Source organism: Terrapene carolina, unplaced genomic scaffold (assembly GCF_002925995.2).
Source record: "Terrapene carolina triunguis isolate 2854851 unplaced genomic scaffold, T_m_triunguis-2.0 Scaffold139, whole genome shotgun sequence".
In the NCBI taxonomy this organism is placed as follows: Eukaryota; Metazoa; Chordata; order Testudines; family Emydidae; genus Terrapene; species Terrapene triunguis.
Window position 1 is genome coordinate 14,584,329 of NW_020664490.1, and position 15,568 is coordinate 14,599,896.

Below are 15,568 nucleotides of genomic sequence, written 5' to 3' on the forward strand. Positions count from 1 at the left end.
GTTAACATATTTATCAATCTAGGTACTTCTATGGTTCCCTTCACTGAAGTATCTGGTCATCTCACAGACATTAATGAAGATCTTCACAACACCTTGGGAAGTATGTCAGTTTCACAGATGGAGATTTAAAGTACCGAGATTCAGATCAAATCCTCAAAGGTGTTTAGGCTCCTAATTTCTATTAATTCCAATGGAAGTTAGGAGCCTAAGTATTTTTGAGGCTCTAGACCTAAGTGATTTGCCCAAGGTTTCATAAGAAGCCTCTGACAGAACTTGAACACAGATCTCCTGAGTCTCAATCCAGTGGTTCAAATGAGAGGCAATGCTCAGTAAAAACAAGAGTCCAACTGTAGATGAAATCTTGTTTTGCCTTTGGTGCATTTCCATGTAGGCTGGTAATAAATTTTCAACTAGCAGGGTTATCGAAGCTTCTCAGTGACTAAACAGGTACATATCAGAGCACTTCTCATAACACATTTTCAAAGAAGGTCCAATGGATAAAGGATGAAGGATAAAGAGTGGTACAAATAGTGTATGTATTGAGATTTGTTGGTCAGCAGAAGTTAGGACTAGCTGGGCTTACACTAAATTTCCCGATTATCTTTTCTATGCTGTAACATTAAAATATTTTAACCACAAATAGCTGCATTCTCACATTTTTCTGCAGGTCCCATTGCTGTACGGAACTTCTGTACTTGAGGGCACAGCTGTATATGTGTGAAAAAGAAGTGTTTTGTTTTGGGTTTTTTTTTTTTTTAAGTAGGGGGTGGTGGAAAGGCGAATTGAGGTTGGGAAAAAGGGTGTTAGAGAAATGCAGTGTGTTATATTTTTAACTAGCACAAACATTAGCCAAGGAAATACAAAAAAAAAGTCAATATGATTGTTTGCATCAAGATATTGGAAATATTTTCATGTGAAATTTTTTAAAGACGACTAAAAGTATTGGTTTAATTAAAATTCATTACTATGAAGAAGTAAAGGTCTGTAGAAGTGTGCATTACTGACAATTCTCTTGACAGTTACACTGCTACAATCCCACAGAAATGCATGAGGTTGCACGGGTGCCACTGAAGGCAGGATCTGTCCCACTGGCTGAAGAAGGCAGCCTGGAGCCCCAGGGAAGAGAACCGAGAAGAAACAACCAGCGTTTAGGTAGTTGTGTGCAGGAGCCGGGTCCCTTCTGCCTGGGGAAATTGCTGCAGTAATGGCACGTCCCTGTTAGGAGCATGCACTGAGCCAGCCAGCCCACAACACTGTCACAAGCCTGGGGGCTGCTGACCGGCAGGACACGGATCCTGCCGGAGCTGGGGAGCTGCTGCCATCCGCACCACAGCCGAAGGGCAGGCGCAGGCAAGGATTCAAGCCCGTTTCCAGCGCTCAGCGCAGGATCCAAGCGAAGGGGAGCAGACGCATCCCCGCCACCCACTGCCCTGTCAAGAGCAATGGTCTGCAAACCCCGCCCCTGGGGAAGCCCTTACCTGAAGGGAAGGACACCTCTCGTGGCCAGACATCTGCGCGTCTCTCCCGCGGAGCCTGGCTCAGCAGCAGCCGCCCTGTGGGACGCGCCCGGGCCGAGGGGAGCTAGTCCCGCGCCCGGGCTCAGGGCGCGCCTCCCCCTGGCTGACTGGCATCGCCCTGTCAACGCCCCCGCAGCGCAGCGCAGCGCGGCGCGGCGCTCCCCTGGCCGGGCGAAGCAGCGGGAAGCGCCGTGGGGCGCGGGATGGAGACGGGAAGCCCACGCGGGGACGCCCTGCCCGGGATCTGCCGGGGCGGGGGAGGGAGGTTCACGCCTCTGAGCGGGACAGCGGGCAGGAAGCGCGAACTCGGCGAACAGAGCGAGCCCCGAAGAGGTTTGCTGCCCCATGCACCGACCCCCTTAGGACAAGCTGGATCCCACACCCAGCCCCTAAGCGGCCGGGCAGCTTATTAGCCCGACGCTGCCTATTTCAGCACAACTGGGCCAGGCGGGGCTCAGAGCCTCAGGGGCAGAAGCTGAATTCAAGCAGAGACAAAATAGTTTAACTCTCTCACTCCTTATGGACTATAACAGGGTTCAAAAAGGAACTAGATAAATTCATGGAGGATAGGTCTAGCAATGGCTATTAGCCGGGATGGTGTCCCCAGCCTCTGTCTGCCAGAAGCTGGCAGTGGCCGGCAAATGAGGAGAGATTAAAGAGGCTAGGACTCTTCAGCCTGGAAAAGAGGAGACTAGGGGGGGGATATGATAGAGGTATATAAAATCATGAGCGGTGTGGAGAAAGTGGATAAGGAAAAGTTATTTACTTATTCCCATAATACAAGAACTGGGGTCACCAAATGAAATTAATAGGCTGCAGGTTTAAAACAAATACAAGGAAGTTCTTCTTCACGCAGTGCACAGTCAACTTGTGGAACTCCTTACCTGAGGAGGTTGTGAAGGCTAGGACTATAACAGCGTTTAAAAGAGAACTGGATAAATTCATGGAGGTTAAGTCCATTAATGGCTATTAGCCAGGATGGGTAAGGAATGGTGTCCCTAGCCTCTGTCTGTCAGAGGATGGACATGGATGGCAGGAGAAAGATCACTTGATCATTGCCTGTTAGGTCCACTCCCTCTGGGGCACCTGGCATTGGCCACTGTCGGTAGACAGGATACTGGGCTAGATGGACCTTTGGTCTGACCCGGTATGGCCGTTCTTATGTTCTTATGTTAAGTGGATCACTTGACTTGACGATTACCTGTTCTGTTCATTCCCGCTGGGGCACCTGGCATTGGCCACTGTCGGTGGACAGGATACTGGGCTAGATGGACCTTTGGTCTGTCCTAGTGTGGCCGTTCTTATGGAGGCTTTCTCCCTGTGTTTCAGACATTTACATTTGCAACCAACCTTCTCAGTACAAACTCAGTATTGAGTCTTCCTCAGTCCGAGCCTCCCACCTTGAGAGCAACCCCTACTCCAAATGAGGTCAGCCTGGATAAACTGTTTGAGAGTTATTTTTAGTCCACATGATCCAGGTGGTCCAAGGACTAAATGTGTGTCTCCAGCATCTACTTCAAAGTAAATGCTACAGTTAAACGCTCCTCTCTTAGGGGAAAAACAAACACACAGAAAAGGACGGCTGGCGGGGGCTCTGGGATCTCAATGCCAAGTGCCAATACCATGCACACTCCACCAGTCCTCAGCCAAATGGCCTGGCCCTGTCTTCTCCTGAACTCCTCTGGGTTTTGTGCCTTATGCTGGGTGTGTGGGTGTGGAGAATAAGCTGGATGGGATACACGTTAGAACCAGGACACAATGACCATTTAAACTGACTCTTCAAAGCATGATGGCCAAAATTTTCAAACCTGCTTGCCAAAAGTTAAGCACTGAAAACCACATTTTGGTGCCTACATCAGTGGCCTGATTTTCAGAGGCACCATACCACAGCTCCCATTAAAAGCACTGAGAGCCACCAGTGTCAGCACCTCTGAAAAATCAGGCCACTTCTATTAGGTGCTTATAAACATTGATTTATTTACTTAAGTGTAAGCCCCGTGCTTGACTAATGCAGATGTTGTTTTTATTGTTGTCTAAGAGTGGGAAGGTAGCAGGGGAAGAATCTTCAAAAACCTTCTTAGAGCAGAGGTGTAAAATTGAAGACATAGCAATAAAATGCTTCAGTTAAGCCAGAGCAGCAGCCTCTAATATTTGCAGTGCAGATATGAAGCTGAAGCTACTGCATTTATGAATATTCCTCATACTCAAGATTTATAGAGAGCACTTAGATACTATTATGAAGGGCACTTAAGAAATGGATACTTAATAAAACTACCTTCTTGCAGAAAGACACTGCAGCGTAAAACAAATTCTTCCTTCTGTTTTGTGCAATGAACTGACCCCATGTACCTAAGGTCACTGCTAAAACTAGTGTCCTTATTGCTTGGATTACACTGGTCTACAATTTTTGAGAAGTCATCTGCTTCAGAGATAAAATGTGCTATTTATTATGTATTTTGATGTGCTGAATTCAAATATGACAATTAAAACAACTGATTAGCTACTGTTTCTAAGATATTTAAGTTTTTACATTTTATGTCTATGTATATTGCGTAGATAGTAGAGTTTTAATCATAAATTGTAAACCTAGGCCTTTTCATGTGTTTATGGTTGCTTTACATGATAATATTTCACCTGTCCTGTTTATGTAATACTTTAAAAATCAGCAAAAGGGTTATATAAATAAAACTGATTATGAAACAAAAGGCAAAAAACTATTATGTACATAGTTTAGTCCTATTCAGTGTCTACTCGGCGCTTCTTGGCTTGTCTCTTGTATTCATTAAATGGAGCATCTCTTGTCACTGTCCAGCAATAGTCTGCAAGCATTGATGGGCTCCATTTGTCCTGATAGCGTTTCTCCATCGTTGCAATGTCCTGGTGAAATCGCTCGCCGTGCTCGTCGCTCACTGTTCCGCAGTTCGGTGGAAAAAAAATCTAGATGAGAGTGCAAAAAATGTATCTTTAGTGACATGTTGCAACCAAGGCTTTTGTATGCCTTGAGGAGGTTTTCCACCAACAACCTGTAGTTGTCTGCCTTGTTGTTTCCGAGAAAATGTATTGCCACTAACTGGAAGGCTTTCCATGCTGTCTTTTCCTTGCCACGCAGTGCATGGTCAAATGCATCATCTCGAAGAAGTTCACGAATCTGAGGACCAACAAAGACACCTTCCTTTATCTTAGCTTCACTTAACCTTGGAAATTTTCCACGGAGGTACTTGAAAGCTGCTTGTGTTTTGTCAATGGCCTTGACAAAGTTCTTCAACAGACCCAGCTTGATGTGTAAGGGTGGTAACAAAATCTTCCTTGATTCAACAAGTGGTGGATGCTAAACACTTTTCCTCCCAGGCTCCAATGACTGTCGGAGTGGCCAATCTTTCTTGATGTAGTGGGAATCTCTTGCACGACTATCCCATTCCCAGAGAAAACAGCAGTACTTTGTGTATCCAGTCTGCAGACCAAGCAAGAGAGCAACAACCTTCAAATTGCCACAAAGCTGCCACTGATGTTGGTCATAGTTTATGCACCTCAAAAGTTGTTTCACGTTGTCATAGGTTTCCTTCATATGGACTGCATGACCAACTGGAATTGATGGCAAAACATTGCCATTATGCAGTAAAACAGCTTTAAGACTCGTCTTCGATGAATCAATGAACAGTCTCCACTCATCTGGATCGTGAACGATGTTGAGGGCTGCCATCACACCATCGATGTTGTTGCAGGCTACAAGATCACCTTCCATGAAGAAGAATGGGACAAGATCCTTTTGACGGTCACGGAACATGGAAACCCTAACATCACCTGCCAGGAGATTCCACTGCTGTAGTCTGGAGCCCAACAGCTCTGCCTTACTCTTGGGTAGTTCCAAATCCCTGACAAGGTCATTCAGTTCACCTTGTGTTATGAGGTGTGGTTCAGAGGAGGAGGATGGGAGAAAATGTGGGTCCTGTGACATTGATGGCTCAGGACCAGAAGTTTCATCCTCTTCCTCGTCTGACTCAAGTGAGAATGATTCTGGTGCATCAGGAAGCGGCAGTCCTTCTCCGTGGGGTACTGGGCGTATAGCTGATGGAATGTTTGGATAATGCACAGTCCACTTTTTCTTCTTTGACACACCTTTCCCAACTGGAGGCACCATGCAGAAGTAACAATTGCTGGTATGATCTGTTGGCTCTCTCCAAATCATTGGCACTGCAAAAGGCATAGATTTCCTTTTCCTGTTCAACCACTGGCGAAGAGTTGTTGCACAAGTGTTGCAGCATATGTGTAGGGCCCACCTCTTGTCCTGATCTCCAATTTTGCAGCCAAAATAAAGGTGATAGGCTCTCTTAACCATCGTGGTTATACTGCGCTTTTGTGATGCAAAAGTCACTTCACCACAAACATAGCAGAAGTTATCTGCACTGTTCACACAAGTATGAGGCATCTCTGCTCACTTTGGCTAAACAGAAATGTGTCCCTTTGCAAAATCAAACACTGACAAATAAGACAGCACGACACTGTATGATTTCTAGAGCTGATATAGGGCAATTTGTTCAGCAGAGTGATGTAAGCTTCGTTATGATTGCATCACCCATGACTTCTAGGAATAACATGATGCAATTCATATCATGTATGACGCAATACCAGCTTCAGATTGCATCATTCATTGTTTTGCCTAAAAAGCAAGTACTGTCCAAACCCAGTCATAGATTTATTCATAGATCCAGTCAAAGATGTATTTTAGTAATTTCTGGTTTAAATTGAGATCCCTTCCCTTTATAACTCACTTATCCTCCGCCATTCCCAAGTCAAGGGTCGTATATACTGACCCAATAGCATATCTTGAAAACTAGAGCCAATCAACAATTTTAAGCATCATTTTCGTTCTCAGTGACCCAGAATTAGTAAAGTTTGACTACATTTATTTCAGAAGCATTTTGGCTGTAGAGCAGTGTTACATCTCTCTCTCAATCTGCTTAAATCTATCAATATTTGTTATATGTAAAGAATATTTCTGCTTTCAGGCACTCAGATACTATGGTGATGGGCATGTTATAAGAACATGAACATTATTTTGTATTTTTGTCTGAAAATATGCAAAAAAAAAAGTTTTGGGCTTTAACAGTTATATTATTCAAATGATTAGGAAGATAAAGCATCCAAAAACATTGAGTATTTCTTGCCTTACCCAAATACTGAAATCATGCAATTGGTAACTTTCATCTAACTATCCAGCAATTCCTCTGAGTTCCCCCCTTTCCCTGGTTCACTCATTGTGAAAGCCTCTCTATTTTGATCAACATAAGTTGAAATCTTTTCCACATGCTAGTCTTGGTCCAGGGTGTTTTAAGCTTCAAAGGCAGACTGCCATCTGGAATGCGGTCAGAAACATTCAGAAAGCTAGATAAACACTTGCATAGTAATTTGGACAATTTTCTGGAAAGCATAGAGTAAAGTGTTACAGTAATAAAGCAAGACCTTTCAAACCCATGTTCATCATCCTGACTTAGACAACCCAAGCATAGATATATGCTACTAACATTGGTCATTTCTTTCCCCCTGGAAACTGATGGACATATCGTTTCTTTATGCAGCCATGATGACCACCCACGTTTTAGTACTTGTAAAAGTTTTTGTTTGTTTGTTTTGGGGTCTAGTTCTCAAATCTCACTTGACGTTATGGAGTTCTAACAACACTAAATGGCAAAGCACAAGCAGCAGCCATTCAGGCGGTCTCACAGTTCTCCAGGGACAAGACTCGGGTGAGATGCCTCAACCCTAATCTAGAGGGGTTAGAAGATAACTCAGTCTTTCTTGCCAACTCAGTCCTTGGCCTGTCTGATCACTCTGGTAACAACAATCCCACTTCATGCCAGCAAGGGGTGGCTGATGTGGTCATGTGCACTAGGAAATGGACTAAGGCCACCAGCTCATTCCACATAGGTCTCTTAAGATACCGGCTACTCTGCTGCCGAGAACAGATGTAACGTAATATCAGAGCGCTTTGTGTGAAATGGGTGATAAGCCATACTCAGTTACCCCTTTTCCCTTTCAGTAAAGAAGTTGTAAAATAATTTTAATAATGACTGAGCAGTTGAGACTAGAGGGATTATGTTGTAAAAAAGTCTTTCTCCACTGGAGGCTCTGTTGAATTCCCAGCATTCAAATCAACGCCTCACTTATGCTGCCTATGTTTAACATCTGAAAAACCCTATATTAGTGAATGTTTCACCAAGTTTTTCCTCTATGGATAAGACTTTTTTTCTAATTTAGTCACAAGTACATAAGAAAACAATCTAGTTCTTTCATAGTTATTCAAAGGGTCTGGAAGATCTGGCAATATACTTTACTCATAATACTGCGCACTTCTATAGTGCCATTCATCCAGTGATATAAAAATGCTTTAAAAACAGTAAGTAATCTTCAAGGCACCCCATGACAGAGGTTTTATACCCATTTTATAGCTAGGTAAATTGATTCACTGAGAGATTTAGCTGAAGTTACAGACAGAAACAAGAATAGAAACCAACTCTTCTAACTCCCCCTCCCCCCAGGTCCCTGCTCATGCTTCCTTCATACCAATCTCTCTGCTTATCATCTCCTCTGCCAAAAGCAATATAATCCAAAAGTTTGCAATAAGGAAACAAAATTCTCCCTTTGTGATCATTTGGTTGAAATTGTAAGGTACTCAGATAATAGAGTGATGAGCACAGTATGAAAACCTAGATAAGATTATTATTCCGTTCATAGCACCTTGCTTAGGTCTGCACATAACAAACATATTGTCATGCGAAGAACTGTCTAATTTTGTTAAAGCACTAAATTTCAGCAGGAACAATTTTTTCAGAGAACTTATTTGACCAGCACTGATTTTTGAGGCAGCTGGCTAGCAGCAGACAAAATGTCTAGTTCATTATCATTAAAGCTGGTTGCCCTTAAATAGTTTTTGGTCCCTGCTGGAAGTTAGCCCAAGAGAAAGATAATCACTTTCCCAAAATATTCCTGAAAAACAAAACAAAAAACAGGACTGTAGAAAGATCAAAAATAGTAATTGTTCAAGCATTACTTCTGGTGACATGTGGCAAGATTCAAGGTGATGAAATTTCTAGCATATCCAAGCCTACATTTATGAAGGAATAAGGAATGGTCTAGCACAGGGGACGGCAACCTTTCAGAAGTGGTGTACCAAGTCTTCATTTATTCACTCTGATTTAAGGTTTCGCATGCCAGTAATACATTTTAACCTTTTAGAAGGTCTCTTTCTATAAGTCTATAATATATAACTAAACTATTGCTGTATGTAAAGTAAATAAGGTTTCAAAATGTTTAAGAAGCTTCATTTAAAATTAAATTAAAATGCAGAGCCCCCCGGACCGGTGGCCAGGACCCAGGCAGTGTGAGTGCCACTGAAAATCAGCTCGCATGCCATAGGTTGCCTACCCCTGGTCTAGCAAATAGTAAGAAGCTCTCAAAATACAAAAGCACAGGGTTGATAATAATAGGTGAAGGGAGGCTAGCTAAAGTGAAAAGGAAAGTGGAAATATTACAGAACCATAATTATATATCCCTTCCCATCACTTCATCTTTTATTCATATTGGCTCCAGTTTCCCCTAACTCTCAAGTAACCCTTTGTCTATATGGCACAGGCCAAAACATTTTGTGTTGTTATTTCACCATGTCCTTTAAACAATCCTTTGTTTCTATGGTATCACAACCACTCAATATATTCCTCTTTTTTAAGTGATTAACTCACTGGGGCTTATTATACTAGACAATAGGACTAATCCAGCACCATTGGGGTGAATGGGAGTTTTGCCAGAAGCTTCAACAAGTGGTGGATCAAGCCTGTTTTAGGCTTGCAGGATTCTAATTCCTAATTCTGCAGTCCTCACTTGGCACAACTGACATTGTCTTAATTGGTCTAATAAAAAACATTTATCATGGACGCGGGAAAAAAAATCTAAAGTTGTCATATTTAAACAAGCATCTGAAAAGAACTCTACCTACATAAAGATAATCACTGAACACCTACAATATAAAACCAAACTGAATATATTATATATGTGACAATTAGTTATGCCCTGATTTTTCATTGCAAATAGTCCCTGTTTACTTTAAGAGTGCTCATGGAAATAAGAGAACCAAAAATGTCAGCTTGAAACAGTTTCCTCCTGCAATCTTTTAAAAGAAAATTTTAAGTCCTATCTTGGAATCAGTCCCTTTTCCTGTGGGTATCTGGATTTATAAATCAAAGAACTAGGAAGTCTTGGCCCTAGGCTCTGAAAATGCTGGTACCCACAACTCTAGAATATGTTTTTGAGTATGTGTGCTCTTTTATATTATTGGGGTGTAAGTCTACCCAGACAATCAAAAGCAGCAGACCCTGTGCAGACTCAGGCCATTGGACAGAGTTCCTTTAACTATTAGAAGAGCTAACTGTTGGGGAATTTGCAGATGATCATTTGTATCCTGCTGTTGTCACTCAAGAGATATTTCCAAACCCTTTTTTTTTTTTTTTTTTTTTATTAGAAAGAAACCTTTATTTGTAATAACAATTATGGCGAAAATCAGACCCGAGGTTCCATGTGCTGAACCCTAGACTATGTACTAGTGGGAAAAGTGGCTACTCAGGGATTAAAAAATAAATGTTTAGAGCTCTGCGGAAGTATACACTTCCTAATGGAAGTGTGACAAGGCACTTCTGCTGAGATGTGTCTAACCACTATATTCCAGCAAAAGATACATAGTATCTTATTCTTAAGGATACAATCTAAGACAGTGAACATTTAAAGACTTATCCTACCAAACTGCCAGGCCTCTGACTTGTGACTTCAAAGTTCCCCCAAAGCATTTAGAAAACAGAAATAGACAAATTAAGAAAATCATTTTATTTTTATTACTTTGTGGCAACAATTTTCTAATATATACAATTAAATTCTAAATAAGCAACATAATTTAACCCATGGAGTTTTCTCTCCCTATACAAAGAAAAAGGACCTATCTTGAAAAAAGGCCAAGGAAGTACCATAAGGCTAAAGCTAAGATGTATGTTGTACCATTATTGCTCAACTGAGACAAACTAAGGGCTCTATATGGGTTATTCCTGAGTAGGGGAATGGACGCTAGGAGTGTAAATTTGTTACTTTCATCATGGCTGTGGAGAGGAAAAGCTGCCCCCTTATGAAGAAGGTTTCAGCCACCTGAACCAGTGGATCTTTTCCTAACATTCATGGCTCTCCAGCGAAACACTGACAGCAAGAACATCCACTTTAGGTGTCCTCTCTGCCTCTCAGTTCTTCAACTCTTTGAGAGTACATTGTCCGGAGTAACTTGTACTGATCTGTCCTGTTTACTGGGGGGAGGTGAAAAAAGAGAATGTGGTGGAGTTCAACTGGTCCCTTCTTCCCCACCCATAAATCTGGATCCCTACAAAGCTGCTGCGGAGACAGTACAGGGCATTGAGAATGCCCTGGTACCAGTTCTTCCCCGTGTAATTCCTTTCCCTGCCTGATCAATGAGTTTTGGCTCCCCTCCACTTGAGGAAATGCAAGGAGAACAGTGCCCTAAGAGAGCACGGCATAAAAGCTAACTAGGGAAATGTACTAAGGGACAGCATGTCTTCGCTCCAAATGAGCATCCTACAAGAGCCTGCAATGAAGGTGTGGGAGAGGAACCAAGGCAAATTTAAAGCAGAGGTACACGGGAAAACAAACAGGTAAAAAGTAACTTTTCATACCTCTATCAAAAACATGAGCCTGAGTAGCCCTTCAACCTTGACCAAGCTGTGGTGATATTGTAAGATTTCTAGAAATATTTTCAGACAATTAAAAGAACCTCTCTCTTTCCTTTCTTTTAACTTCCATCTGATTATTATTGCCATATCTTTAATTCAAAGCTACATCAATGCGGTCTTCATCCAAACTTTGAACTGAATTCTGCAATAATATATCATAACTGGTTATGTGGGAAGCTTAAGTCATGTGGGCCTCTGACACCACTTACCATCGTCTATGTAACTTTAGCTCTTCTAAAACATATAACTAATATACAAATCCACAGGGGTTACAGAAAGTTAGGGCTGTGTAACTGAATTCTGTAAATCCACAGCATAGGTAAAACCAAAGGATTTATACCTCTTGACTGTTAAACATGAGGGTTTTTCTGTTCCTCCTTTTAATATTAAAACACTGGTTTCTGCAGACTAAGGATATGCAAGTTAACAAACCGTCTCTCCAAGACAGACACATGGTAGGCAGCTTTGATCAATGACTTTTCTTTAGAAGTGCAAAAGGAAAAACAGGTCATTATGCTGCTGGACAGGATGCAGTGACAGAATAATTGATTTCCCTCAACACTGTCTAAAGGAGCTGGCAAAAGCACACACAAACAGCAAAATAATGAAGCTTTTTTGGGGAGGGAGAGCAAAGAAAGGAGGAACTCTGCACTCACAATACTTCTTGTCTATTTAGCATTAGACATGACACATTAAACACTATGTTTTCCAGATTTTCATAACATAGGTTAGTCTCTATTAAGGCAGGTCATTTATATCTATAAAGAATTCCCTGGGCTTCGACTCCCAAAATTTGGGATCCTTGCTAGGAAAATTTTTTATAGTTCCTGGGAAAAGGGAGCATTCAATATTGATTTGTTCCTCAGACCTCAACATTCATAAACCACATCACATTTCTCATCCCTATGGATATATGTCTCTGATCTGAACTCACAGACACACAAAATATACTGAAGTTGGAGAGTACGGCGAGGAAGCTTGCTTTGGCATGTACACACTTCTATTTCCTTGCTATCATCTGTATGCAGTAAATGACAGTGTTCTATGTTCTGTCTGCCTTTGCAAACAGACCACAAAGGATATTTCCTCCACTTTAACTCTTGTGAAATCATCTCACTTCTCCTGAAGTAAAAAGATAAATGGACTATAGAGTAAAACTTACGCTGACTACGTGTATGTCAGCTTGCCAATTTGAGATCAGATGATTTTGACTCCATGATTCCTGTTACAGAAAGTAACATTCCTCTCCATTCCAAATAGGACCACTCAGCATTTGAAATAGCTGAAAAAGCTTTTTCATCACAATATTCACCACTGTCTTGATTAACAAAGCAAAATCTTAAAATCTGTCATTTGAAGGGCTCCCCCTTCTGCTCTCTTGTGTTCAACCATTATATGATAAACATGCATGAACTACAATATCGTTAACTTTGTGTCATAAATAAGTTTGGATAGAATCTCAAGCCTTCCACTGAATCATCTCTGCAAAGATGGCCCATCTTTTCAGCTAGAAGCAGCCTGAAGAAAGAGAAAGAACATTTGTAATATTTGGTAAGGGCAATATGATAATCAAGGAGTTATTAAAAATTATCATAGTTACCTCTCTTTGGCTAAAAGAACAGACATCCCCACAAGCTTGGCAAACTCTTCAGCTGTAAGAGAACCCTTTTCAGATACCTATCAGAGAGAAAAGCATGGCATTAAAATAGTGTTGATCTTTTCCTTTCTACTACAGAATGAAAGAATTTTCTCCATTATTTTAGTTCAGTCTCAGTTCAGAGGGTTAACTGTTACAAATTGGTAACAAATACCTAGTGAAGACTACTGCTTTATCTGCATTTTTGTTTAAAAAACAAAAAATAAGCAATTTTCGTCCAATACACTATCTAGCGTTCCAGAAGTGTGCTAAGTATGAAAAAGGAAGAACGCAGAAAAGGATAGGAACTAGTCAAACAAATGAAACCGTGTGTCTCTTTTTCGTGTGTATGTGTGTGTGTGTGTGTGTATGTGTACATGTACGTGTAAAGATAACTTGGGAGAAGTGGGCAGGGAAAAAATAGCCCATAAATAGCAATATACTTGTGCAATCAATAGTTATAAAGCACAGTTACACTAAGTCTTCCCTAAGTGATTTTGTAAACAATGAAGTTTGGAAAAGGAAATGAAAGGCATCAAAGTTGGAGGGTCTTCAGTTTAGAAGCTGAAGTCACCCAGAAGGAGGTGGGGAATTGGGATTAATTAATTCAAAAAGCCCACTGCTGGTACTAACTTCTGAAAACCAGCATTCCATTAGGTCTCAGGACTTTGGCAGGCCCAAGAGAAGCCAGGTTTTCATGCAAATGAATTGTCCTTATATTTCTCCATTATTGTAGGTTCAAGCAGCCTTCCACACCCACACATACATGCCTTCTCCTGCGACCCTCATAATTTGAGGGATTTATTCTGCATTATCCATTGCAATTTCTAATTATGTTGGTTATCCTTTACAGACTCTCATATCAAAGTAGGCCCTATATTTAGATGTGGTAAAGCTAAACCATTGAAACCTAGGGGTGAAACACAGAGCATACTGAGTAGATTGCACAACTTAATATGACCCCTGGGTCATTATAATTTTCCTTCCCAACCACCTATCCCAAATGACTTCAGCTTCTATGTTGTTGACCCCTTTGATTCTCCTACCTCACCTGCCACTCAAACCATTCCATGCCCCTGTTTCAAACCCCACACTGGCTTCCTCTCATCTTCCCTCAAAAACCAATCTTACTGTATCTTACTGCACTTGGAAAGCTATACACAAGTGTGCTCCTAACTAATTTCCGATATCATGTCTACCTCCTTTCCCCCTTATCACCCCCCCCCCACACACCTCACTCCTGTTCCTTTTGCAACCTTATCCCACTTGTGTCTTCTTCAACACCTATATCCCTGACGCTTCCTTTTCTTGGAAGACATCCATCTTTCTTAATTCAAGTCCGTTCCTCACAGCATATTTGTCTATGAAGCCTAGTGTTATGTCAAAAAACGACACCACTTTGTGATAAATCCACCTTCTCCACTGTGTGTCTGACCTTATTTATAATGTCCATGTGTCTGCTTAAAGCTGCCTGAGGAAGGGACTGTGTTTTTTTTACAATGCTGAGCAAACTTGCTGAAGACAACAAATACATACATCATCACCATAAAATTGACTAAAAACAAAAGGAGAACCAATGAGTCTATTTTCTTGAAAGAAATGCAGAAAATTAACAAAAATGCATGAAATGTCCTAAAAGAAATCAGAATTTAAATATTTCAGTCTTAATACTCAAAGGTGTTATTTGCATTATAGCTATGGCATTTGTTTTGAGAAAGTATTTGATGTTTAAAAGTGTCCCTTTTAATGAAGGAACATTGTTCTGCACATTTGGTTTTATATACATTTTCTGAGGAGTCCATGTCAAGTCTCAAGAGCAAAGGTGCATCTGGTAGCACTAAATTTTCTAATTTGACAGGACTATTTTCTTTTGGAAACACCAACATGTAGCCTTCTCAGCTTGTGAAAATTAAGAGTGTGTGCTATGTTCTATAACATGCAAGGGAAACACAGCAGATGATGTGGCAGTAACAGCATTTCAGGTATCAAAATGGATCAGAACCAGTATCGGCTAACTATATTGTGCTCTACTACCCCTTTTTAATGAATCAAAGCTACCTCTATGCAGTACCCTCTAACACAGGCAGTCTCCTCAAAGTAACAAACTCAATGTAAAATATATATTGCACATACTATGTTTTGTTACCCTATAAAAGCAAAAACAAGCACACATTCCATACCTACATTTAATATCTGCTTTCAATCAAACCACACACAGTCTGAAGCCCAATTTAGTTAGTTAATGTATGGGCCAAATACCATGCCATCAAATAAACTCTTCCTACTATGCAAAAGATTTGGGGAAGGACTTTAAGGTAATGAAGTCTGACAAGAGCTCTAAGAGAGATTTATTCCTTGAGGAGTGAACACTGATCTAGAGCAGGTCTATACTACAGCACTACATCAGCGCAGCATGTCTGGTGTAGACATGCTCTGCCGACGGGAGAGCACTCTTCTGTTGACATAATTACTCCACCTTGACGAGAAGCAGAAGCTATATTAGTGGTAGAGCATCTCCTGCTAGCGCTGGTGTGGACAGCACAAGACTACTCTGTCTGGCCGGGGGGGGGGAGAGAGAGAGAGAGAGAGAGAGGGGGGGGGGGGGGGGGGGGGGGGGTGTGTGTGGGGGGGGGGGGGGG

At 41.5% G+C, this 15,568-nt stretch overlaps 1 protein-coding gene across 1 annotated transcript in view; it reads right to left on the reverse strand.

Moving 5' to 3' along the window:
• Positions 1-12,522: 12,522 nt before the first annotated feature.
• LOC113406781 (vacuolar protein-sorting-associated protein 36) overlaps positions 12,523-15,568 on the reverse strand; it is a 23,218-nt gene continuing 20,172 nt past the window's right edge. The window contains exons 13-14 of the mRNA XM_026653478.1: positions 12,894-12,970; positions 12,523-12,811 (exon numbers count right to left, since the gene is read on the reverse strand). Coding sequence (XP_026509263.1) covers positions 12,718-12,811; positions 12,894-12,970 — 171 coding nt within the window. The 3' untranslated portion in view covers positions 12,523-12,717. The remainder of the gene's footprint in view (positions 12,812-12,893; positions 12,971-15,568) is intronic.